The sequence below is a fragment of the Polypterus senegalus genome, chromosome 5, assembly GCF_016835505.1.
Source record: "Polypterus senegalus isolate Bchr_013 chromosome 5, ASM1683550v1, whole genome shotgun sequence".
NCBI classification, from domain to species: Eukaryota; Metazoa; Chordata; class Cladistia; order Polypteriformes; family Polypteridae; genus Polypterus; species Polypterus senegalus.
In genome coordinates this window covers 120,209,827-120,236,663 of record NC_053158.1, presented here as the reverse complement: position 1 = coordinate 120,236,663, position 26,837 = coordinate 120,209,827, and the positions used below count along the sequence as shown (strand labels likewise).

The following is a 26,837-nucleotide window of genomic DNA, read 5'->3' as shown; positions in this document are numbered from 1 at the left end:
AAAGCAGCTGTGATGGTAGTCTTTCAACATTTTTGAGAGTAGCGTCAGTATCTTATAGGTAAACAGCCTCTGTGTAAACAGCCCCTCTGCTCACACCCCCTCCGTCAGGCGCAGAGCATGTCAGAGAGAGTGAGAGAGAACGAGAAAAGCAAACAAGCACCGCTCGGGAAGCACATTGTATATCATTGAGGAGTTTTATTTAATACGTAATACATGCTCTGATTGGGTAGCTTCTAAGCCATCCGCCAATAACGTCCCTTGTATGAAATCAACTGGGCAAACAAACTGAGGAAGCATGTACTTTAAATTAAAAGACCCATTGTCCGCAGAAATCCGCAAACCAGTGAAAAATCCGTGATATATATTTAGATATGCTTACATTTAAAATCTGCGATGGAGTGAAGCCACGAAAGTCGAAGCGCGATATAGCGAGGGATCACTGTATATACATATACATACACAAACATACACACACACACACACACACACACACACACACAGTTGTGCTTGAAAGTTTGTGAACCCTTTAGAATTTTCTATATTTCTGCATAAATATAACCTAAAACATCATCAGATTTTCACTCAAGTCCTAAAAGTACATAAAGAGAAACCAGTTAAACAAATGAGACAAAACTATTCTACTTGGTCACTTATTTATTAAGGAAAATGATCGAATCTATACTAATAAAAGGCAAAGCCCGCCCTGACTGACTGACTCATCACTAATTCTCCAACTTCCCGTGTAGGTAGAAGGCTGAAACTGGGCATGCTCATTCCTTACAGCTTACTTACAAAAGTTAAGCAGGTTTCATTTCGAAATTCTACGCATAACAGTCATAACGGTTGACAACATTCGCCATGCTGAACTTTCTTATTTATGACCCCACCTTCACAAAATTTGGTAGGTGGCTTCCCTGTGCTAACCAAAACCGATGTACGTACTTATTTCAGTGGTATGATGCCACTATCGGCCGTCATATTGAACTTTTCAACGGTCTTTGTTACTTATGGGCCCATCTTCGAGAAATTTGGTACGCGGGTTCCCAATGCTAACTGAATCCTACTTACGTACATATATACGTCCATAGCCTGCAGCTCGGTCACTGTGTGAGGCGGCGTTGGGTCTCCCATCCCAACACCTCCCACGTTGTTGGCTGCCTGCCTATATAAGGCCGTCTGTCGCTCCGGTCTCTACATTCCCTTCCTTGCTTCGCCACGGGATTCACATCTCCCTGCTGATAACTACAGCCTTTTTATTTAATCCACGGCTTCTCCACTGTTTTATTGTGCATTTATTATGATTATAGTTATTGTTTAGGTATTTTAGACTTACTTTACATTGTTCAGGTACCCATTTCTTTTATCATTCCAACCGTACCCCCATTAACATGTCAATCGAGGTGATCACCATTGATCAAAGAACTATCACTTACCGAGTGGTTTCCATGCCCGGAGATGGCACCTACCTTTTCCATTCTCTGTGTTACATATTGCACGGCCATATCAGGCTCACTCTTGATATCCGGAGGAACATTGTGTCTTATGTATTGAATGACTGGGACAGGTTCAAGGTGTGGACTGATGATGGCACAGGAGATAATTGTACTACACAGGAGCACTATAAGAGTGAAATGCTTAAGCCCTTCACCTATGGTTCTGTATGTGAGTTGATGGCTGCCGCTGAATTGTTCGGTTGTCGCTTTCAAGTGTACCGAAATGGCCAAATATTTTACACCTTTCGACAACTGCCAGTGCCTCTTAAACATCTTAGACCCACAGGTGACGATTTCAGTAGTGAACACTTTGATGTTTATGAATGTTTAAACTCTCAAAAGCTGGATGTGAAGTTCTCGATGAAACCAGTTGTATGCTTACAATGCTTGACAGATGCCGAATGTCACTTCAACACAAGTCCTTCATATACTGTCGTAATTGAAACAATTCATGAAACTTAAACTGATTATGACAGAAGCAATCCAAGCTGTGAGATTTGAAACAAGATTACTGTTCACATGGCAAACTGTACATTGCATGCTCAAGAGTAAGCTCAGCGCACAGCTTGGTCATATTACAACCGGAGTGCCGAACTCAAAATGTGGTATACAAAGAGATCCTTAACAAATAATTATTGGTATATTTTCCCTTAGTTTAAAAAGGTTTAATTTTCTTCTTAATAAAAATTTTAAGGCAGTACTTCGCGGCTGCAAAGCGTGGGTATTTTGTTAGTATTACATATTTGTGAGTGGCAAAAGTATGTGAAACTTTGCTTTCAGTATCTGGTGTGACCCCCCTTTGCAGCAATAAGTGCAGCTAAACGTTTCCGGTAACTTTTGATCATTCCTGCACACTGGCTTGGAGGAATTTTAACCCATTCCTCCATACATAACAGCTTCAACTCTTGGATGTTGGTGTGTTTACTCACATTAACTGCTTGCTTCAGGTCCTTTCACAACATTTTGATTGGATTAAGGTCAGGACTGTGACTTGGCCATTCCAAAACATTAACTTTATTCTTCTTTAACCATTCTTTGGTAGAACGACTTGTGTGCTTAGGGTCATTGTCTTGCTGCATGACCCACCTTCACTTGAGATTCAGTTCATGGACAGATGACCTGACATTTTCCTTTAGAATTCTCTGATATAATTCAGAATTCATTGTTCCATCAATGAAGACAAGCCATCCTGGACCAGATGTAGCAAAACAGGCTCCAACCATGATACTACCACCAACATGTTTTACAGATGGGATAAGGTTCTTATGCTGGAATGGAGTGTTTTCCTTTCACGAAACATAACGCTTTTCATTTAAACCAAAAGGTTCTATTTTGATCTCATCCGTCCACAAAACATTCTTCCTTCTGGTTTGTCCACGTGATCTTTAGCAAACTGCAGACGAGCAGCAATGTTATTTTTGGGGAGCAGTGGCTTTCTCCTTGCAACCCTGCCAAGCACACCATTGTTGTTCAGTGTTCTCCTGAGGTGGACTCATGAGCATAAACATTAGCCAATGAGAGAGAGGCCTTCAGTTGCTTAGAAGTTACCCTGGGGTCCTTTGTGACCTCGCAGACTATTACACGTCTTGCTCTTGGAGTGATCTTCGTTGTTCGAAAACTCCTGGGGAGAGTAACAATGGTTTTTAATTTCCTCCATTTGTACACAATCTGTCTGACTGTGGATTGGTGGAGTCCAAACTCTTTAGAGATGGTTTTATAACCTTTTCCAGCCTGATGAGCATCAACAACTCTTTTTCTGAGATCCTCAGAAATCTCCTTTATTCGTGCCATGATACACTTCCACAAACATATGTTGTGAAGAGCAGACTTTGACAGATCCCTGTTCTTTAATTAACACAGGGTGCCCACTCACACCTGATTGTCATCCCATTGATTGTAAACACCTGACTCGAATTTTACCTTCAAACTAACTGAAAATCCTAGAGGTTCACATACTTTTGCCACTCACAAATATGTAATATTCGATCATTTTCCTCAATAAATAAATGACCAAGTATACTATTTTTGTCTCATTTGTTTAACTGGTTTCTCTTTATCTGCTTTTAGGACTTGCGTGAAAATCTGGTGATGTTTTAGTTCATATTTATGCAGAAATATAGAAAATTCTAAAGGGTTCATAAACTTTCAAGCATCACTAAGTGTGTGAATCACTCCGACAGGACACAGAGTCCATTACATTCAAGACATTACAACTCACTGAACAATTTAAATACTAAGATGTATGCTTTATATCATTTTCATGATGATATGAATTATGTTATTAAACATGGTGGCGCAGTGATAGCGACAAGCTGGCACCCCATCCATAGATTGTACCTGTCTCCCGTAAGATGCTTGCTGCGCCGTGCTCGACCTTCGATGAATTTATTGCAGCAGTACTGTCTCTTTCAAACGTACTAACCCACAATTCCTGTCCTTCCTTTTCTTTCACTAAGTACCCAATCGCCTCACAATCAGCGCTGTAATCGATGTCAAGCCATCTGTAAGTTTAGATTCTTTTTAACTTTTAAGGAACACTGAAATATCTTCGTAGTACATGTTTAATTATTCTATCCATTTATCCTTCCAGTGTCATGCCAGCCCCACCAAGAATACAACGCGAGGCAAGAACAATCCCTAAACGGGGCGCCAGCTATACGCGACCTCTGTCCACCATGTCCTTGCATGTTTAATTGTTAACAATATAGATTATTTAAATGATGTTAACATTTTATCTGTATAATGTAATAAACATATTTTGCTGCATTTCATCTTAAAATTATATCATCATCATCATATGTAAATTTACACTTTCTATAGTGGCTCAGGTTGTGCAATATTATAACTATCGCAAGTTTACAGTGAGGTAGTTTTACTTATAAGTACAAACAGTTCAACAAGGAGCACTTGGACTGATTGAGTGTGTTTATAGTTCTTGAGATGAAACTGTTTTTGAACCGCCTTGTCCCTACAGGAAAGGCTCTGAAGTGTTTGTTGTATGAGAGCAATTCAATAGACTGTGTGCATGGCTGAGGCAGCATGTGCTTGATGCTATATACCGATAATTCTCTTTCCGATCAGCTGCTGTAGAGCTGTGATTCCACACTCAGATACAGTGGGATAAATACTCTGAGTGGTGCAGTGAGAGTAACAATGCTAAAGTAGCTATGGTATTTGGAATAGTTTGGCCATTCTGTGGACCATTATCTTGTTACAGGTTATTTACAATCAGATGCCTTAAACTAATAAACAATATGTGGTTAATTTCAGTGTATCTGATAAAGCCGTGTCAGGAATGTGGATCTAAAAAAGAAAGAGAAACCACACTGGAACAAAAGCACTGCTTTGATGCTGGGTACCGCCAGTTTGCAAAACTGAGCAGAGAATTTGCGTACAGCAGGGATTGAGCGGGCGTGAAAATCTGCATGGCTTTACACTATGTTTAGTTTTTATACATCACGATGTGAACGTGGAAAAGGGCGTACTCAACATTTTTGTGCATACACAATGTTTATGCATGAGGCCCCAGGTGTTTTCTTGAACTACAGCTGTACAAGTTTTCACTTGTTAATCGACGAGGCTCTCTACATGCCAATGAACTTTCTCAGGTTCATGATTGCTTAGTCATGAATGCCCGACCTGATCAGGCTGGGTGTGGGGTGGATGGCCTTGTCACACATGGGAGGCAGCTAAAGGACCTGAATGTGAGTAATTCATGCCAGACCAAGGGATGGAAAATTGCACTAATTCTTTCTCTCACTTCTTTGCAAACCAGTTACGAGAAATTCTGCTTGGCCCCAATGACGTCACTTCCGTTTCCAGCTTCAGTGACGCCACTTCTGGTTCCAGGCCCACCAATGATGTCACTTCCAGTTCAGGACCCGATGACACCACTTTCAGCCCCAGCCCCACTGATGATGTCACTTCCGGTCTTGTGCCCCAACTACACCACTTCTGGCCCCAATGATGATGTCACTTCCTCTGCTGTCCTTTAAAGCCACCATCTTTGTGCTAGAAAATCAGTTCAGTTTTGGAGTCCAATCTGTACAAATCGATATCTAATTATCCATTTGCATCCAGGAATAATATACGGGTGGCTGCCCCAAACCTTTTTTTTTGTGACAATGTGCTTATGACACCATACTGTGCTTGTATGATCATCACTGATACTTACTATCATCAATCTGTCTCCTGTCTAAGTCAAGCAGAGTAGAAGTAAGAGGACCAACAGATAGGTTATTGCTGTTATCTATAAGGTTGCTTCCTCCTCCTTTACTTGAATCATATATGGGTTCACTATTAGCATTATTAAAACTTCCACCTGTAGAGAACAAACTTAATTATACTATAAAGAATAATAAATACTACTTGTCATTAAAATAGTGAGAGTCTAATCAATACTTAACACAATTACTACAATATGTGCTAACGTTGAGTGTTTTAAACTATGTGTAGTATGAGGTATATAATATAAAAAGCTACACATACACAATTAAAATACTGTAAGCCTCCTTATAAAACTACATTACATATGAAAAACGTAGAAAAGAATTACCCAAAAATGTTTTATTTTTAGCATCTTTATATTTGCCAGATTGAAATTTTTTTCAAATATTGCAACTGACAATGTTGATCATTTTAAGGGCTAATAACCATACTTCTTTATCATTAAATGACAGAAAGCACTTTTACTTCTATGTTTCTATAGAAAGAAGTCCATGTTATTAAAATTCATAATTACTTTGGATATTTTGACTAACATTAGTGAAATATGAACAAAATATTTTCAAGAAAATTAACTTTAAGTACCTGTAGGCCTGTCATAATTTCCTCCTCCTTCTTCAATTCCTTTGTAAAAGTCATAAGGATCTATAAGAAGAAATAACATTGTTTTCCAACTCACAGTTCATCTTTAGTTTGTCTGACCAAAATAGGGGTGGAGTGTTATTGTGTAGAAAATCTATAAATTATTCTCTATATTTTTATTATTATATTTTGCTCAATACCAACAAAATGAATTTAGATGTAGGACACATGTATAGGCATTATAATAAAAAAGGCATATCCTCTTCCTTTACACCTCACTTTTATAACAGTTGTTCACAGCATAGTGCTAAAATGGTTTTACAGCCTGGGAAAGGAAGACTGAGCTGATGCCTCAGGATATTGATAACTTTATGGATGGACATCTGGGACAACAATTTGGTTTAGAGTCTGGGAAAAGATAGATTAAAAAGAGTTTGAGCAAAATTCATCCATCATATTGACAGCCAGCCAATCAGGTACATTCAACAATCATGTGTTGTGAAACCACGGCATGAAACTTTATAATAAATATGCCTCATTTTGAGTGCAACGTCAGAAGAAGAGAAACCAGCGACGATGGAAGAGCGATGTCAGAGAAGAAAACAAAAGACACATATGACCAGTTTTCATCCGATCGTCAGTTAGCAGCAGAGATTTGCCATTACCTCTGTGCTGCAAGGTTTACTAAGGCTGCGAGTGACATCTCCACTCAATACTAGGGAACAGTACGTAAAGTAGGTATACTTGGCTGATAAATGGCCAATAGTCGAGAGTGCTGAGCCTTTTGTGTGTTTAAATGTATTCTTGTAGACCAAATATAATAATAAGGTATGAGTTATCATTAAAACATTGTATGTTGTTCGTGCCAATAATAAATAAGTTTCTTGAAGTGCTGAGTGACAGGCTGTGTTATTCCTAAAGCACTTGTGTGGTTTAAAGTGCTAAAGGTTAATCAGTGTGTGTGTGTCATTCATGGGGCACTGTTGTGGTTAGGGTCTGTGTGTATACATATAGCTATGTATGTGTGTGTTCATCTTAAAGTGCAAAAGTAGACCAACCAGAAAACTAACTTGACAAGTACACTTACCCTTGAGAAAACAGATACAGTGGAACCTCTGCTGGGGAGGGGGAGGAGGAGATTGCTGCACGTGTTTGCCTGCCTATCTGCAGGCTGTACGTGCTGAGAGAGAAAGAGAGAGAGAGAAAGCGAGAGAGAAAGCAAGCTAGCAAGCCGTGTGGCTGCAAGAGCTCTGTTCATTGTTCTCCTTCCATTGACTTCTAAGCAAGTGAAGAAAGTTTTGAAGAAAATTGAAATCGAAGTAAAGAAAGAAGTTTAGTTTTCTTGGTGGTTTTTGTATTACGGATTTTTCAAAAGTTAATTTTTCAGTTCATAACGCGATTTGTTGCAATGTTACTTTTATCTTTTTTCAAATGTTCCTTTTTCCCGCTGTGCTTAAAACTCATTTTAAAAACAGTGTTTACAGCGATTAGGCTTTAAGTTTAATAGCGTGATCTCCTGCAATCTTTCTTTTCTGGTTGCTTGCGAGTTGGTTTTTGCATGCACTGCACTTCGGATTTGTTTTAATGTTCGTTTTTTTCTGCTGTGCTTAAAACTCATTTTAAAAAAAATGCTGCGCAAGCACGTACTACAGAGAGATTAGAGAGCGTGAGCGAGCAAGCGCAGAGAGAGAGAGGGGGCAGCTGACAGGGAAGGGATGGGTGGGGGAGGATAGGGTGTGTGTGTGTGTGTGTGTGTGTGTGTGTGTGTGTGTGTGTGTGTGTGTGTGTGTGTGTGTGTGCTGTACAAGCACGCGTGCTACAGAGAGAGAGCGTCTGCCAGCCTGCTCCTGTAGCTGAGGGAGGGAGGGAGCGCGAGCGAGCCAGCTCCTGTAGCTGAGCAGGGAGCCTGGGTGTTTTGTGTCAGTGTTATTCAATGTTTTTACATTAGTTTACTATTACACTGTGCATTCCATGGTGTAATTAACTATATTTGTGCTTAATCTTTACATATATTTACATATTTACATACAGTTTGTAAGGTCTGGAACGGATTAATTGTATTTACATACAATCCTATGGGGGAAACTGCTTCGGTTCACGACCAACTCGGTTTACGACCAAAGTTCTGGAACGAATTATGGTCGTGAACCGAGGTTCCACTGTAAAGGGTAAGGAGAAGGAAAGACTACGATAATACACCAAGCCATTTAAGTATAAGATTTATGCAAATGAAATGAATGTTTAAAAAGATTACTTTTTGAATTGAATTCATTTTTGTAGCTTTTTGATAGCTGGATGCCGACAGCAGGCTTGCTAGGAGAAACACATACTGCACACATGAAGAAAAATAAAAACCCTCAGTGAAAAGAATGAGAGACATAAAAGAATCCTACGCAAACTGAAGTTGCTCTGAGATTATACTCCAAATTGTCACTGGTAACCTTGCTTGAAAGATCATGCTGAATTTAAAATTGTGTATTTACTGTTTGTTGAAATATTGCACTATGTCAGATAGTGCATAGAAATAAAATAGGCCAAGAAGTGACCTTAGCTGGCAGCACAGAAAATAAAAGATGGGTTAAAAATAACTTTAAAGGTATTCTGTGAAATATTAATAATGTAGGCTGCACTTTGATGGAATAGCTTTGCAGTTGCATCTTCTTGTGACATTTCACGTGTATTCTTTGGGGGGAAAAGTTTCATCCTGTGAAAAGTATAAATTAAATAGATTTCTATTTATACACTCATCTAAATAATGCAAAGTTGACTGATTCACTCATCAACAAAAACACTTTCCCATTTGTCTAAAAACCTGAAATTTGATAGGATGTTACATCTAGGTCAGTAGATTTTCACTAAGAAAGATATTTCAATATATCACTATTTAGGGCTAAACCCCCCACTTAACAGAAAAACTAAACACCACAAAATCTCAATAAAGTTTTGATTTGATTGAAATTTGCAGACACTGTAAAAAAAGAAACTTACCCGACACATTTTTTATTTATTGATATTTGTCATTAATAATGTAGTTACAAGTGGGGAATTCTAACACACAGCATCCCCTTTTCACTACAGTGCTAACAGTGATCGTACAGAGAAATGGGATGTGCTGGTTTATGCAAATGAAGGCTGGCTGCAGAAGCAAAGTATAAGGTAGAAGGTTTGGCGAACCTCAAAGAAGACATACTTAGCATGTGTGCTCTAAAGCACAGGTGACAACTTGACGCTGTGGCTGTGAGCACAGTAAGAAAGGCATTTAATATATATTAACTACCACCACCCCATCTTAACTGCAATCTTGTGGAAAACTCGAACATGGGGACTACGATTCGTATTAGCTAGTACACTGCTCCCTGTCATCATGCAGCATGTCATCAAAGGTAGCAATCACCACTTTGGGATTACAAATTCCTTGTTTTGCTGGATTACAGTGCTTATCTTTTTTGTCTCTTCTTGGATTGTGTTTAGAGATTTTTTTACTCTGGACCCTTTTCTGAGGAATATGAGGAATGTGCTGCCACAAAGAGAGTACACGCAGTGTTGCCAAAAAAAACCAAAACAAAACATAAAACTCCCAAACCCAAGTACCGTTTTTAGCAGGTTTTGCTATTTCAAGCTTGCATGTAAAATGTTATGCATTCAAAAGGAAACACAGCTGTCTTACTTATCATTACATATTGCTATATTATGAAGAAAGATTTGGATAACCAGACAGTGGCAGCAAGATGCAGTTGCCCAAACATGCACTTCATTTTACTGTGTACACCATATGTAGCAGTTTATCTGAGATAAAATTTCACTTTTTTTTTTAAAATCAGTGCTTAGCCTTCCATTTTTGAAAAAGCCAATACCATTCTCCACCTGCATATCAAGTTAATTTTACAATACCAATCAACAATCCATGTTAACTCAGAGCATGACTTGAACTCAAAAAATTATGCAATCACTAAATCTGTGTCAGATTCAAGGTGACATGTAATGACTACGGTATACAGTGTTTTGCCTGGATAACTCGTACAGCATGTCATCTTGTGGTTTAAATATTTATTATGTTCAAAAAAAAAATAATATACAACGTATTTCTATGCTTTGTGCCACTATATGGTAAGTCTAAAGTAACTCAGCTATATTCATAAGTAGAATGGAGTCAGCAACGGAAAACACAATAGCAAATAAAAAGCCATAAAGTCAATTTTAGAATGAAATAAAACTGAACCATCGCATGAACTAAGTGATAATGATGACAATGTGAATTGGTCATCAGATCTTGACATGGAGAGTAAGACATGATATGGCTCTCTACTTAAGAACCAACTCTGATGACTGGTGAATTCGGTTGTGTGTACCTTCTCCAAGGTGCAACAGTAGCTGTACATGACAAAAAGGTAAAATAACTGCAATCACGTGTAAGGACAAGCAAGATATTAGACCCTCAGCATTGTACACATTGCTGCTACTGCCTGAAATAACACAAGGTGCATGCAAATCATTCAGATCAAGCAATAACATTCTACTTTCTCACTTGCAAGCAACAGAAAAAGTACAAGAGAAGTACGCAATGAAACACTTTTACTGTCCTGATTGTAACATCGGGCTGTACTTGGTGACAATCTCAAAACATACCTCGTCAAGAATGTGTACTAAATCTGCATCATTACAACTGGGATCACTAGACATTTTTTCTACTCTATGTTGACAGTTTGCAATTTACGTGTTTCTGTTATACATACTAACTTTTAATTTTCGAAAGAATTTCACGTTTTTGACTCATTTTTCCTGGGATAAACATTATAAGGAGGCTAAGCAAGAAAAAAAAAATCACAAATAGCAAAAAACACACTACAAATTAACCGATGAAGTTCTGAGGTCACAGCCCTGTTGTACACAACAATCCCCAAACAAAAACACTGTAAAAATAAATAAATAAATAAATAAATAAAATTCTTTTTTCAAACTTTCCTTGTACCTATTTTTTTAATGTTTTTTTTTTCGGTGGTTTGCAGTGATACCTTTTGCTTATTGCTCGTCAACATTTGAAAAACATCCATTGGAATTTAACTCACTGCCACCCACCTATAGAAGCGGCAGACACGAAAAAAAGATAACAGTTCATATTAGAGGAAAAAAAACTTTACATTTTTGCAGCCCTTGATTGCGGCAAAAAGAAAAAAGACGTTACCAGTGAATCCGGAATTTCGCCATTGACATTGTTAACTTTCTTGAAAGACCAAGCAAAAAAAGAAGAAAAATCTCGGGTTGCAAATGTATGCAAACTGCTGCATTTGAACACATTGAAAAAGCTGTTTTTATGTGGTTAAGTGATGTTCATTCAAGAAATATTCCTATTAATGTGGCACTCATTCAAGAAAATGTGAGGTTTCTAAACTCTCATTGGACCTCCCCGAACTGAACAACACGCCGAAGAGCATCCTGAAGTGCGATCACCATGTCTGTGGAAGACTATCTGTTGCCGAGGCAACAGCAGGCTCACAGCTCTGCTGCATCTCTCCACCAAAGCAAACTCGATGGGTGTTGCAAAGGGACATTGTAAATGCAGGGCACAGTATAACTTGGCCACTAATCTGGCCATGACCATGCCTGACTACTGTGTCTGTTTATAGGAGAGTGGCAGATCACACTAAAATAAATAACCCTCCTGTTCCTGTTTCAATCTGAATAAAGCTGGTTTTGCTAAATTACATAGACTAAGCCTCGTGTTTTGGGATGCAAGACAGGGACTTCTAGTGTTACCCTGATCTTTTAGGATTCATTTCTGTGGTGCCTCACTGTGAGCCTGCTGTTGCCCTGCCCCGGCAACGGACAAACAATCTTACACAGACACGTGACGTTCCCATTGGGTTGGGGGGATCCCAAAAGAGTTCAGAAACCTCAAAATATGAAGAAAAAGAAAAGAATGATTCAGCTTTTGTTTGATAACTGTGCTGCCCAAAACATGCACCATTCACATAACTGAGAAAGCATAACTTGTAGAGAGGAGATTAAAATTAATGCGAAAGAAGCTACTGAAATGAATGCAAACGCCTGGACGCAAGTGAAAGAAGCACTATAGTGACAAATACAAAATCTCATTACAAAGAAATATTTTTTTAGGGCCCTGGCAGTTCGTTGGAAATTGTATCTATATCTCTATATATATATATCTCTATATCTATCTCTCTCTCTCTATATATCTATATCTATATATCTCTATATATATCTATATATATATCTATATATATCTCTATATATATCTATATATATATCTATATATATATCTATATCTATCTATATCTATATCTATATATATATATATATATATCTTGCATATAGCGCCGAAGTTACTGCTCTTTACCATTCTCTCCTCTGCATGTCCTGGAGTACAAAAGAAACAGCATACAGCAACATGCGGGGACTGGCAGGAACACTCAATAAAACTGAATAAAAAGAAAATCAAGTGACGGTGAGATACGAAGAAGGCAGCTTCGCCAGCATCTGTGTGTCAGAACCCTTTTTTTGGGGGGGGCGTTAGTATGCATCGTGGTACACTGCAGAGCTATAGCGCGTCTCTATGTGAAAACAGCCGTGTCAGATGGGGTTGTATGGATTGATTCTGAACGCAACTGAGAGAATGAAAAGTGAATTAAAAAAAAAAAAAAGCTAACCTTTACAAGGATAAATTGCACCGGCTGTTACAGACTGAAATCAAATGTACGCTTTTACTCAAAAATAGTAAGACTAAGAGCAGTTTACTTTTCAAAACGGACTGGTGCAGGATAGAACTTGTGACCTTTTGATTCCCAGGCGGGAACTGATTCGATTGCACCACGGAGGCAGTTACAATAAAAGGGTGTCAATGTCGCATGTTAAGGCGGCTTTTTGTTTTTGCAGTTACATTTTTGAATAAAAGCGCAATTGTTATGTAATATTTGTATCTTTTGTGAAAATGTTTCTTTGATATTTGGACTTCAGGCTTCATACATTATATAGTTTATGCCTACATTTTGTCATCTACTAGTAGAATATAAAAAACATTTCTGTTTTAACAATGTGTTTACACAGATTACTGTAGAAACGGAACAGACATGAAATGCGTGTGTTCCAAAGAACGATCTATTATTTCCACTCTAAAACTCCACTTCACTCCCAGATACTCAATCAAGGCATGAGCTGAGAGAAGTTCATGCACGTTCTAAATTGGTGGGGGGATGGAATAGCCGGCTGCTCCTAGCTTCTCTTTATCAGCACATTTAGAGGACAAAGGATACTGGCGGAGAGGTGTGAAGGGATTTAAGAAGCGATTTAAGGTGGGACGGAATTACGAGTTTTTTCGTAGGCTCTGGTAATTCTAGTGTTAAATGTTGTCCATTGTGTGTGATGGACCGCTAAAGCTCAGCTCTCATCTTGAAGTATTCTGTATTTACATTACACTGGAGTATAAATAAACATGAGCAGAAAACATAGGGTTCAGAATAAAAAGGAAAAGGATAAAGATAAGGCAGTTAAACATTGATCAAAGTCAAAACCAGCCTCAACTTCCTGGTACAGCCTACCAGAGACTGACCCGGAACAGACGGGCTAAATAACAGATCTGCCAGGACCTGACACTGCGGCATCGGCTCCAGCCAAAAAGCAAAAGTGGGAGTGAAACTGTGAGCAAGGCAGGCAAGCAGAATTTGTCAAATCCAGGAGGATTATTGGAATTGAGCAAGGCCCTTTTTTCTCCATTGTCAACTGCAGCGAATACCCTCTAGTGAGTCAACTGCATCAACACCAATCAGATTCACAACTCTTCCTACGGACAGCGGAGAAGACCAAAATGATATGAAGAGTGATATTAAGAAAGAAAAAGGACCTAAACAGGAAAAATTTGAAACAGCATCATTATATAAAAGACCTGAAAAAAACGTAGTTTACAGAAATTCTAGAAAATACTGATTAAAAAATATAGGAAAATACGACTAAATAAGACAGCAAAATTAAGAGTATTTGCTGCTCAACTTAAAGATGTTAAACAAACATTTATGACTCGTATTGAAATAGTCGAACAACTGACATCTACCACTAACAAAAAAAGCAACCGCTGCAAAATCAGAATGCAAAGTATTGGCTGACATACTGACTGTGCTGGAAGACAGATCTAGAAGGAACAGCTCCCTAAAAAATGTGAAAAGGCCAAAGCCAGTGACATTCACAGCTGAACTATTCTCTAAAACAACTGGAGAGGACTTTATATCGGACACTGAGATCTCAGCTGCCTACCATATACTTAGATCAAAAGCCACAAAACTGAGAAGGCCTTATTGTCTGCTTTGAAAAACTACAGTCTAAAGAAAACTTCATGTACCTTTTCAGACTGAAAGGGATTATATTTGAAAATAACCACATTCGTATTTTCCCAGATTTCTCCCCTTCAACAGTGCTAAAAACATGCCACATACTGCAGCATTAAACAGTGTCTATGCAGTGCTGAAATCAGAAAAACCCTCTTAAACCCTGCCAAACTGGAAGTGGATATTGAAAGACAGTTTTACATTTTTAGCTCTCTGAATAAACTAGAAAAAGAGCAAAGACGACTGATCCCAACATTCTTTTGAAACATGATTGTAAGAGCCATTTTCCTAGTTCTATAAAATGTATGAATATTTACTAGATGACAATGCATAAAATATGGGAAGTTCCTATTACACCCGTGAATAGAATTGAGTTGGTATTTTCCTGTCATTTCTTAATAGTTTTGAGTTAACAATGTTCTCCAGTTAGTGACTAGCCTTGCCTTGTGTAAGGTAAAGAGGCATACGGTTTTTTAACCGTGTCCTTGTTTGCGTTCACGTTCGTGCTTGCGCACGTGACCGTGCCTGGGCATATATCTATGAGCCAACAGCCTACGGGCCTTTTGAGTGTGAAGGAACATGTAAAATAAAAGATTTAAGAGTTGAACCGTATGTTTAAAGCATACAGAAGAAGAAATAAATAACCTTTAAGTATAGAAATAACCAAAGCTTCTTAAGAAAAGCTAAGTTTATAGAAGATACATTTTTTCTTTTTTTTGCCTTTATTCTATGTGTGTAACTATTTTTCTTCTTATTCTTGTATGGATTATTTGCTTTAAACTTTCACTAAATATTTTTAAAACGAACTTTTGGACTTAGATTTCTTTGACACGCGTCTTACCCGTGCCTGACTTCGCCTTATACATCGGCGGCTACACTAAAGTTAAAAAACCGGCCTAAAATTTTGAAACCTGCTTAAGATCTGAACCTGAATGGGAATGAAAGTTTAAAATTGCCTTGGATTATAAAAGAAAGCAAGCCTGCATTTTCAACGCTATGGCATCTGAGTCCAGGAGCCAGAGAACATTTCGAACCCCCATTGAAAGTAACAGTGGTGTGAGCGGAAGTCACGACGATCATGATGTTTCAATGGAGGATCATCTTCATGATGACATAAAGCCGTCCAATTCATCAACAATTAAACTTCAATCGGAAATGGACTGCAAATACAAACAATTATCTAGTGTGATGAAGACCGTGAAGGATTTACAAAAAAATGAATTTAACTGTAAAACTATAAAATCGATCATCAAGAACTCGTTCTTTAACCAAAGAATGGAATATAAGAGGTTAAATGACAAACTCTTATCCCTCCAGAGAAATGAAGATACACGGAAAATGCTACAAAAGGACTTTGATGCTAAAATGGAAATTTGTAATAAATTTACAGGATGTACAATTAATTGGGTGTTTGAAGTATGTCAAAATATAAGCTTCAACGAGCAGCCCAACTTTACGGCTAACTAATTCAAAGATTACAGAACGACGAATGGCTTTCCTGACGTCTCTCCAGAAGATAGTATCTCACAGGTTTCCATTCAAAGTAAAAGTCATATAAGTTCGGCTGCAAATTCAGCCAAAGCCTCCCAAATCTCCGCAAAATCTAAGAGTAGTACAAGTTCAGCCGGGACTTTATTAACGTCATCAGATCTCAAGGGGCAGCACACGCTGTGCTGTTGGCTAAAGTGGAGAATCAAAGAAAGCAACAGGCTTTAGATATGGAAGAAATGCAGTTAAAAGCTAAGGAAATACAGATAAAAGCTAAAAGGGATCAATTAGAATTGGAGGCAGCTATTGCAGAATCCGACGCAAAATTAAAAGCACTTAAAGGGCGCAATCACAGTCCAAATAGACTGAGTCAGAAACCAGATGTGAAATTTGAAAAGTCGTCAGATGCGAACAGTTACAACTTTACAAATACGAATGAAAGTAAAAATAAACCCCAGCAACTGTTTTATCAGCAACAAAATGAAGCGCTTCTTCAACAATTGCATTATTATTAACACAAGCGCCTAATGTACCCCACAAAAAGATCCCAGTATTTGAAGGCGATCCATTGACTTATATAAATTTTATAAGAGCATTTGATCGAATCATCGACCAAGAAGTGAGTGATCCTGGTAGCAAACTAGAGTATTTGGTACAATTCACCAAAGGCGAACCTAGAAACATTGCTCTGAATAACGCATACTTACCACCAGAAGAAGGATATAAAAATACCAGAAGAATATTACAAAAATTTTATGGAAACCACATTCATATAGGAGATGTTTACATGAAGAAAGTAAGGAAGTGGCCACAATTGAAAGCAAGAGAGTTTGATAGCTTAAAGACATACTGGTTGGTACATATCGGTAATTGTAAAAGTGTTATGTCAGGCTTAAAGGACAGACACGAATTCGAAAACAATTTAAATATCCGCATTATGTCATCGAAGCTACCCCAAGAACTACGAGAGCTCTGGCAAAATAAAGCAACAGAGATCGAAAGCAAAGAAAGACGATGACCAGGTCTCGCTGACTTATATAGTTTCTTAGAAGATCGACTCATAGCTTCCCTGGATCCAATGTATGGTGCTTCCTATTCAAGCTATACCTTCAAAAGGGAGAAAGAAAAGACTGATTACGAAAAATATCCTGCGAAAGGCAGAATGAGAAAGGACAACTTTGTCTCAAATTTTGCCACTACTGTTGAAAAGGAAAACAAAAAGGAGACAAATGAGGGTATACACGGTAAGCACTGTTTTTTCTGCGACAAAAAGCATGATCTTAACGACTGCAACGCAATTCAGAAATTAACTTATGAAGGTAAAATTGACTTTTTGAAATCCAAAGGCTTATGCTTTAAATGTCTAAAACAAGGACATCTTAGCGAAATTTGTGAAGAAAAAATAAAATGTAGCATATGCTCTCATTTTTATCCAGCTATTTTACATATAAATAAAGAAAAGGACTCCGATGATAAAGCTAAACTCATTAAAGAAGAGAGCTCTAAATCGAAACTGAAAAGCGCTTCTTCTACGAATGCGGCCATAACACCGAAAGAGTTTTGTATGGCAACCGGGACCGGAAATAATGTCATAGCTGCGGTCCCAGTTAAAGTCAAATCCAAAGGGAATGAAAAATATATTGAAACATATGCTCTAATAGACCCATGTAGCTCAGCCACATTTTGCACAGAGAGCTTAAGAGAACAATTAAACCTCTCAGGAAGAAAATCACATCTGTATCTCAACACTCTAAATAATCTAGAAAAACCATTAAAATGTAAAATCTTAACAGAGTTACAAGTCTGTGGGTTAGGAAAAAAACACGTTTTATGACTTACCAGAGGTATGTACAGCAACTGTTATACCTGGAAATAAAGATAAAATTCCTACTCAAGAAGATATTACGAAATGGCCTTTCCTTAAAGATGTAGACCTACCCCAAATAAACGTAGAAGTAGGTTTAATAATAGGTACAGACTCTCGTAAACTCTTGGAGCCATGGGAAATAATACATAGCGAAGGAGATGGACCTTATGCAACTAGAACAGTTCTAGGATGGACTGTTACTTGCTATACAAAGAAGTCAGACAACGAAAGTGAAAAAAGATGTCCAGTCAATTGTGTAACAATAAAGGAAGTAGAACAAATGTTACTCAAGCAATACAATATAGACTTTCCAGAACGCGACTGTGAAGAAAAAGAGGAAATGTCACAGGAAGACATTAAATTTATGCGCATAGCCTCAGATACTGCAAGTCTAGTGAACGGACACTATTGCATTAATCTGCCTTTTAAAGATGAAACACTTAAAGTGCCAAACAATCATTGTATTACAAAACAACGTGCTATAGGACTTAAAAGGAAACTTACAAGGTACCCGACGTTTCATGAGGATTATAAAGAGTTCATGAAAGACATTTTAGACAAAGGTTATGCCATAAAGGTACCCATTGAACAGCGGACCCTTGAAAAAGAAAAAATATGGCACATCCCTCATCATGGAGTGTATCATCCAAAGAAAAACAAACTAAGAGTGGTGTTTGATTGTACAGCCACTTATCATGGTTTTTCTCTAAATGAACAGTTGCTGAAAGGACCTGACTTAACTAATACACTCATTGGAGTTCTTACAAGACTCAGAGAGGAACCAATCGCTCTCATGGTGGACATTAAATCAATGTTCTATCAAGTGAAAGTACCATAAAAAAAACAGATCTTCTTCGTTTTCTGTGGTGGCCCAAAGGTAATCTAAAGAATGAACTTGAGGAATACAAAATGACAGTGCATCTTTTCGGTGCTACTTCATCGCCCAGTTGTGCCTCTTATGCCTTAAGAAGAACAGCAGAGGATGCAAGAGGCACAGCTCCTGAGGAAGCAGTAAACACTGTGTTAAATAATTTCTACGTTGATGACTGTTTAAAGTCAGTTGTTACAGAACAACCAGCCATAAAATTGGCCAAAAATCTTAAAGCCCTGTGCTTAAAGGGAGGATTTTATCTTACAAAATGGATAAGTAATAGCAGAGCAGTTTTGCTGTCAATCCCTGAAGAAGACAGGGCAAAAGATCAAAAAGACTTGGACTTAAGCCATGATCTGTTACCAGTTGAAAGAGCTTTGGGTGTTCAATGGTGCACACAGACTGACAGTTTCAAGTTCCAGGTAAAGCTGCAAGATAAGCCTGCTACAAGACGTGGCATTCTGTCAGTGGTCAGTTCAATATATGACCGACTTGGATTTTTAGCGCCAGTCATATTGCCTGCCAAGCTTATTCTAAGAGAACTGTGTAAAGAAAAATATGCTTGGGATCAAGAAGTGGAGGCTAAGTATGTTCGGCAATGGAAAAAATGGATGAACGATTTGCAGCTACTTGTGGATTTTAATGTAAACAGGTGCTTTAAACCGCCTGGATTTGGTCAAATAATGACCGCACAAATGCATCATTTTGGAGATGCTTCAGAAAACGGGTATGGCACTGTTTCCTACCTCCTATTGACTAACAAAGAAAATGAGAGACATTGTTCATTTCTAATGGGGAAATCAAGAGTGGCACCACTAAAATCTGTCACAATACCAAGATTGGAACTTACAGCAGCAGTGGTTGCAGTCAAAATGGACAAAATGTTAAAACGAGAACTGCAGATTCCCCTGCAAGAGTCGATCTTTTGGACTGACAGCATCACAGTACTAAGGTAAATCGCAAACGAAAGTGCATGCTACAAAACCTTTGTTGCTAACAGAATTGCAGTAATAAGAGAGCACACGCAACCCTCACAATGGAGATACGTCACATCTGCACAAAATCCTGCGGATCAGGCATCAAGGTTTGACAATAGAAAACTTCATCAAAAGTAAGACTTGGATACAAAGCTCGAATTTGCTATTTCTTATTTATCCTTTCTGCCCCAATAACTGTTATTGCCAGGTGTTATGGCTATGAGGCCTATTGTTGTGTTGGCACTAATATAAATTCTAGGACAAACCTAACATATGTAAATATGTACTACCTTAAGAATACAAAACATCAACAAAAGTTCAGAAGCAATGTATTTATGATCAAACAGTGAACTTTGTCAGCTGGAATGTCAAAGGTCTCAATCAAAGATTCGCTCAAATAACAGATTTAAATGCCAAGATGGTATTTTTACAGGAAACTTAATCAGTAATGACCAGTTTCGGGATCAGAACTTACAAGACCCATGGAGGTTTTGAAATCCTAAACTAGGAGCATATTCCTTCTTCTCACAAGTTATTCATTGTTACTCAAGAATTGATTATTTCTTCTTTATGAAATATTGTAAGTATGATGCTTTTGTTATCTCCAACCACACCTCTCTGATCATGGAGTTTAAATTACTATGCGCTCATAGCTGGAGTCTTAACCACCTGTCATTAGCCAACTGTACAGAATTTATACCTAAGCAAATTGATTACTTACTGGAGACAAATGCATCTCCAGAGGTCTCTCTACAGGAAAAGTCTAGGAAATTCTTAATCTGTCCTCTTAAAAATGCCTTATTTCATATCTTTTTAACAAAAATAAATTGGAAACCAAGATGGCATCTGAGTCAATCAGCAAAATTATCACAATAGATCTAATATAGGCCAGGTCTTCAAATGAAGCACTTTATAGGAAAAATTTAGCAATCAGAATTTTAATCTCTTGACTACTAAAGAAATGGAGATGCTCATTTTTAAATTGAAACATTATTATGAACACTTCCTTTGGCCTAGAGAAGGCCAATAAGATTTTAGCCCATCAAATCCACAAGCTGGAAGTCAACAATGCAATAACAGTAATTACCAACAATATATTCACCCATTAAACCTAACACCCCAGAGATCTTACTACCTTGGGATGCAGAAAAAGCATTTGACATGGTTGAATGGGACTACCTATTCACCACATTGCACAAATTTGAAAATGGCCCAAATATATGTGCATGGATCAAACTACTCTATACTAGCCCAGACGCCTCAGTTAATATTGACAACATTATTTCAGACTACTACAAACTAGAATGTGGAGCTAAACAAGGATGTTCCCTATCACCACTGCTCTTTTCAATCGTCACTGACTCTTCACTTTCGAAATGCATCAGAGATAAACTGGATTTTCAGAGAAGGACTTCAACAGAAAATATCATATGTAGATGACATGGTACAGTATATATCTGACCGATACATTTTTGTGCCAGCAGTCCTAAAAGCATTAGCAGGCACAAACAGATGAGCATACATAAGCCTGGTCTATAATAGAATTAAAATCTTGCAGTATTTCTCTATATTCCCTGCTTTGTGTTCCAGTATGTACAAAACTATCATCAATACACTGTAATCCAATTTCCCTTCATTCACTTAGAATATATGAAACGAATGTAGGAAGCTTTTACCTGTTGCATCTCTACATGGCAAGCACTTTTTCCACCCTCTCAAACATGCACAGTATTTAATGTTTTATAAAATGTCTGGCATTAAAACATTTAGAGACTTGTACCTTGATAGTGTTTTTGCATCCTACAAGCAAATTTAACATCTCAACACATTTTTCCACTAATTTCAAGTTAGAAACTTTACAGTAGTCTTGAAGACTCGGACAGCATCTGTACTATATAGTAAATATAAAGATTTTAAAGTCCCTTCCTTTTAAAGATACCAGGGTACAGTGGGGAAGAGACCTTTCTCTTAATATTTCAGACAAGAAATGGAAAGCAGCCATGCATAGAATACACCAGCTCCATATGCACAAAGCATTCAATCATTCAAATTAAAATCTTTTATCAACCGCATTTATATTGTTTAAAACTGTGCACTATATTATCATTTTAGACAAAAATCTTTCAATGCAAATCTGACAGCCTTAAGGCCCATTTATACTTCACACTCAGTGTTTTTGCATCCTACAAGCAATTAAGCTTTAAATTTAACACTTCATCAACACATTTTTTTCACTACTTTTAACTCTATCAGGGCTGATGTCGACTTTTGTCAAAATTCAGGAGGAGAGGATGGTAATCATCTGTAAACTGCAACAAAACTCAACCTTATGAACACAGTGTACACATTTCAATATAAACTGTAATGTAAGCATTTCAGTATATCGTGTATGAGACAAAAATCAGACTGTATAATGTATGTATTTCAGTATACAGTGTATGTGTTTCACTATATAGTGTATTATTTTCAGTACACATTGTAGGCATTTCAGTATTTGGTGTACATAAATGGATTGTCGCAAACAGCACCTTATAAAAATGCAATATTATCATGAAGTAAATGTACAGTCAATGTAGGCACTAGCATTTTAGGTGTAAACATCGCACCTCTTATGTGGGAGATTTGATGGTGATGTGCAAGATCTGAAGGAAAGCAGTAAATGCATGCAGTACAGGGTGAAATAAATAGAAGGGGGGTGCTGGGTCCTCAGTGTTACACATGCGCACAAAACTCGCCTAGTTAGTTACCAGGCACTGTGTACAGTTTCTATCCCCTTTCTCTTTTGAGCTGCGCAAGCACAGTCGGTCATGACTTGTTTTGGGTGTGAGGAACCCATCTCCTCTAGTATTTCTCTCGTCCTCACTATAGCCTAGACTCAAGGAGTATAGGATATTTGCTAGCCACACATTACTTTAACTTGTCTGCAATGAGAAGAAAACAGATGGAGCACCTTAAAACAGACCACTTGCTACAGCATTATTATTGACAAATCACAACAAAAGAAAAACAAAACAGGTCTGCTAATTTCCTTTTAATATACCATGAAAAAAGTTCAACCAAAATCAGTCAATTCAGGGTGAGACTTTATAAACAACCTCTTGTCAATCCCAGATTTTAAAAAATAAACATGCTCTCATTTCTCTTAACCTGGGGCCAAGTTCTGCAGCCTATTGGTCAGAGGGTGAGTCAGCTTTCATGTCAGATGTCCATAGCATAATTATATCTTTTCTCCTGGACATAATTTTTTTTCTATGGTACCCTTCCCTTTTTACTGGTGTACTTTCCCTGAGTAACGCTTAACTTCACACAAGCATGACAAGTTCCAGTTTGCATTCTTGTATGTTGCTTCTTACTGTTGGACTTTTCTCTGCACTTTGCCAACCTGATCAGGCAGACACCTCTTTATCATACATGTATATTATACACACACTTGTACAGCATATGTTTTATTTGTGAAATATTCACATGTTGAGCTTTGTCTTTTTTGAGGCATGTTAAAAAGTCAACTGTAAATGAAAAGTAATGACTCAAAACAGTGAAATTTGTAAACAGTAACACCCTTGCTCAATGTTCTGTGTCGCCACTTATGATTTTGAGGTTAAGAATTGATAATCTGTGTATGATAGACTAAAAAATATTTTGGAAATTCATATTTTTAAAAATGCCATATACACAGAGATTCAATGAAAACAATTTAAATTCATTTCTTACATTACACTACTTAAGCAGTAAGATCCATTGATTACCTGTTATGTTGACACTCAGTGTTTGATTTACAAGGTTGCTAACTTTTTCTTCATTAAGCCTTATCCTATTGGAACTGGAGATTACACTTATGGTCGTAATTGAAGCTCCTAAAGACACATAGTTAAAAAATTTAAATATTAAAATAAATTTGTAAATAAAAGGATTATTACAAAAATTTTAATTTTCCTAAACATCACTTAGCAGTTATCTTCTTTCCCTGCAATCAGGTGGTATCATATGCTTCTATTTGAATTTATTTTATGCATTTAAATTAATTAATTTCTTTGTTTTTTTAAGCATGTTTATGTGTCTACAACATTTATAAATCCTCTTAATCTTTTTTTTTTTTTGTTTTGCAAATGTATCAATCAGCACAGGCAGCTTGCTATCCCATCACCCACTGATGCAGATTTAGTTGTACACAAAGGCTTCCCAGCTCAAGTCTGTTTATCTGAGTGTAAGGTGTCTTGAATAGTACAGGGAAAATAATATCTAGTTATTTGGAACACATACATTTTATGTGTGTTCCGTGTCTACAACAATCTGTGTAAATGTAGGGGGACAGGAAATGTAAGGCAAGAAATGTTGAACACATAGCTAAAACAAAAGCTTTTTTTCCCATGTTCTACTAATAATTGGCCAAATGCTGATGTGAATTGCATAATGTGTGAGGACTGAAGTCCAAATATCAAATAAATACACAAATCTGAATATATTGTGAACATAATACATGGCAGAATTGTTTAAAAATATTTGATTCTCTCTTTTCAATCTATCTGTATCTCTGTAAATAGACAGTTGAAGTAATATAGTCTTTTCTGTGCTTCTCATCAGCCATGTCATACATATTTCAAAATACAGTAGTGTTGCAATAGGCTGGCACCCTGTCCAGGAATTGTTCTTGCCTTGCTGGGAGAGGCTCCAGGATTCCTGTGATCCTGCTCTGGATGAGCGGGATGAGAAAATGTACATATTGTTCCTGATCTTAGATACTGTTTCTGTTGTTGTGTGGCTGTTCATACTTCTATTCCCTGCTCTTACTCTGCTCATTCTTATGCATGAGCTACTCAAGTCTCACTACCCCTAACTTTGACACAACATGCTTGTTTTTCTTTGTTTCTCTCAATATAGCTAGGTGGGGTCTGCATACTGATTCAAGCCTAAGAGCCCTGTTCTTCCTAAGCCTCGATGATTTTAATGACCATACCTGTCAGAACACAGTAGAATCTATTTTCTGATTTTTGATATCTTTTCAGGCCTGCAGGTGGCAAAATTCTGTCTATAAATTTTATGTAACTGATACATATTTATTGATCAATATGGCTGATAGAAAACAACAAAGCCCAGTATGGGAGATTTTTGAATACAATATTGAAGGCATTAACAGATATCATCTTGAAGCAGGACTTCACGTTTGCTGTAGACATTTAGAGTAAGCCTCAAACCTTAAAATTCACCTAAATTTCAACAAAAAATTTGCCCATTTTGGACAAGAAAAGAAAAAGATGAGACATGCCAACACAGTCAGGGCACATTTGTTCAGGACACAAGACATAAATATTTTGAAAATTATTAAATTGTATAAAACTGTTCATATTCAGTATCTGGTTTTGAGTATGGTTGATTTTAACAGACAAAAACAAAACCAGACAGTAAATCATGTAGTGTAATTGTAGTAAGCTACCACTAACATTAAGCTTGTATCCAAATCCGTTAAGCATACAGTTCTGTCCGACTGTGATACAAAACTAAACTCCATACTAGCTCTATAACCATAACATAATTACTAAAACTGAAATACATAAAAAATAGAAATTCTTTTGTGAAATAAAAAAAATAACATAAAAAGGAAAAACTACATATATATATATATATATATATATATATATATATATATATATATATATATATATATATATATATATATATATATATATATATAAAATAGACGTATTCTTGTCTTCCAAGTGTTTTGCAAAAAATCACTGACACATTAATGTGATTGGAAAGTTTTGTTGTCTGATTATACTATATGGCTGGAGGACCATATGGTTTGTGTAATGCAAAGACGACAATGCACATCAGAGAAAAAAAAAATGTATAGGATACAATATCTATAGAAATACTGAATAAAGACCTGTGCCCCTGGGTCAGAACACTAAAATTGGGAAAGAAGTTTGTTTTTCAACAGGACAATGATCCAAAGCTTAATGCCAGAGATAAAAAAAAAACTACTGCAACTTAAAATGTAGAAAACAGATATCTGAATTGCTCACTCAAACCCCTGACCTTAGCATCATCAAACATTTTTTCCAAGATCTCGAAAAATTCATAAATGACTACTTCCCAGTACCTATAAATATGTTGATGACACTATACCATGACTGGTCAAATCACTGATAATGATGAGAAACCTTGCAGAGGTGAGGTCAGGAACCTGGTGGAATAGTGCCTTGAGAATACCCTCTCCCTTAATATCAGCAAAACCAAACAGCTGGGGCCTCATTTTTAACACTGTGTGAAGAATTCACAGTAAAACATGGCGCAAGGACAAAAACTGAAATGTGCATACGCACAAAAAAAATCCAGATGCATAAAACTGTGTATACGCCAAGTTCAACACACTTTCCCTGTAAAAATCCCAATGAACATGAAATTTAATGCACGTGCATGTGTGCATCTACAGCCCCATCCTAACTCCTCCCAGAATTTTGCATATTTTAAAATGCCATTCAATATAAATATCACCTTCCAGTGTTGTATTAAAAGACAATGGCAAAATCACATGGAAAAAAGAGGAATTTTAGTGAATGCAAAGTGGAGACAAGGAAAAATGTACTATTTGCCAAGCAGTGGCGGTTTTAGGCATGGGCGAATGGGGCAGCCGCCTGGGGCGGCATTTTTTCATGACATGTGGGGGGCGGCACACGAACTTGGAGGAGAAAAAAAAATCATCTGTGCTGCTAAGCGGTTTTCTATTATCTATGATACCTGCGCTGCCCCTGCTGCTGAAGGAGCCGCACAGAAGCTGAGCGAGCGGAGAGGAGAGGGGATGAGGGGCGGTGGGGGTTTGGGGGGGAAGAGACGCAGAGTACAGTTCACCTCTCCCAAATGAAGCAGACAAGGAGGGGGGCTAAACTATGTCAGTGACACCTGACTTTCTTACAAATAATGCACATTTCATTCAAAATATTTTAAACACAGACCAATAATTGGCACATTTTTATTTATTTATTTAATTGTGTGAAATGGCTA

At 37.4% G+C, this 26,837-nt stretch overlaps 1 protein-coding gene across 1 annotated transcript in view; it reads right to left on the bottom strand.

Moving 5' to 3' along the window:
- Positions 1-26,837, bottom strand: part of LOC120529897 (polycystic kidney disease protein 1-like 1) — a 256,167-nt gene that overhangs the window by 175,428 nt on the left and 53,902 nt on the right. Inside the window, exons 14-16 of the mRNA XM_039754112.1 lie at positions 23,582-23,689; positions 6,303-6,362; positions 5,668-5,814 (exon numbers count right to left, since the gene is read on the bottom strand). Of these exons, the coding sequence (XP_039610046.1) occupies positions 5,668-5,814; positions 6,303-6,362; positions 23,582-23,689 (315 nt within the window). The remainder of the gene's footprint in view (positions 1-5,667; positions 5,815-6,302; positions 6,363-23,581; positions 23,690-26,837) is intronic.